The sequence below is a fragment of the Buceros rhinoceros genome, unplaced genomic scaffold, assembly GCF_000710305.1.
Source record: "Buceros rhinoceros silvestris isolate BGI_N320 unplaced genomic scaffold, ASM71030v1 scaffold22020, whole genome shotgun sequence".
Classification (NCBI taxonomy): Eukaryota; Metazoa; Chordata; class Aves; order Bucerotiformes; family Bucerotidae; genus Buceros; species Buceros rhinoceros.
The window spans coordinates 546-922 of NW_010389303.1; the positions used below are offsets into that span (position 1 = coordinate 546).

The 377-nt window shown below is 67.6% G+C and overlaps 1 protein-coding gene across 1 annotated transcript in view; it reads right to left on the reverse strand.

Moving 5' to 3' along the window:
* DNAI2 (dynein, axonemal, intermediate chain 2) overlaps positions 1–377 on the reverse strand; it is a gene marked incomplete at both ends in the record, with an annotated part of 2,826 nt that overhangs the window by 392 nt on the left and 2,057 nt on the right. Inside the window, 2 exons of the mRNA XM_010133840.1 lie at positions 5–157; positions 260–370. Of these exons, the coding sequence (XP_010132142.1) occupies positions 5–157; positions 260–370 (264 nt within the window). The remainder of the gene's footprint in view (positions 1–4; positions 158–259; positions 371–377) is intronic.

Here is a 377-nt window from a genome sequence, read left to right on the forward strand (position 1 = left end):
AGTCCCTGCGGACACGGTCCAGCACCTCCTGGGGACTCTCCAGCGGCCTCTCCTCCTCCTCTGCCTCCTGGCCCTCGAGCCTGCTGCGCTCCTTCAGCCGCAGCTCCCGCTGCCGGGCCTCCAGGATCTTCTCCCGCCTCGTCTCCCGCTCAAACATCTAGGGCAGGAGGGGGGTGCTGAGGGGTGCAGGGTGGGCAGGGCACCCTGAGGACTTTGCTGTGACCTGGCACAAGCAGCTGGTGGCTCCGAGCGCACGTACAGCGGCAGCCAAGGTCTTCTCGTTCCGCTGGAGGGTGCAGAGCCCGGCGGAGATTTCCAGCAGGGTGACGGTGCCCAGCTTCGAGCCGCAGCTGATGACGCAGCCGTTGTCCTGCAGC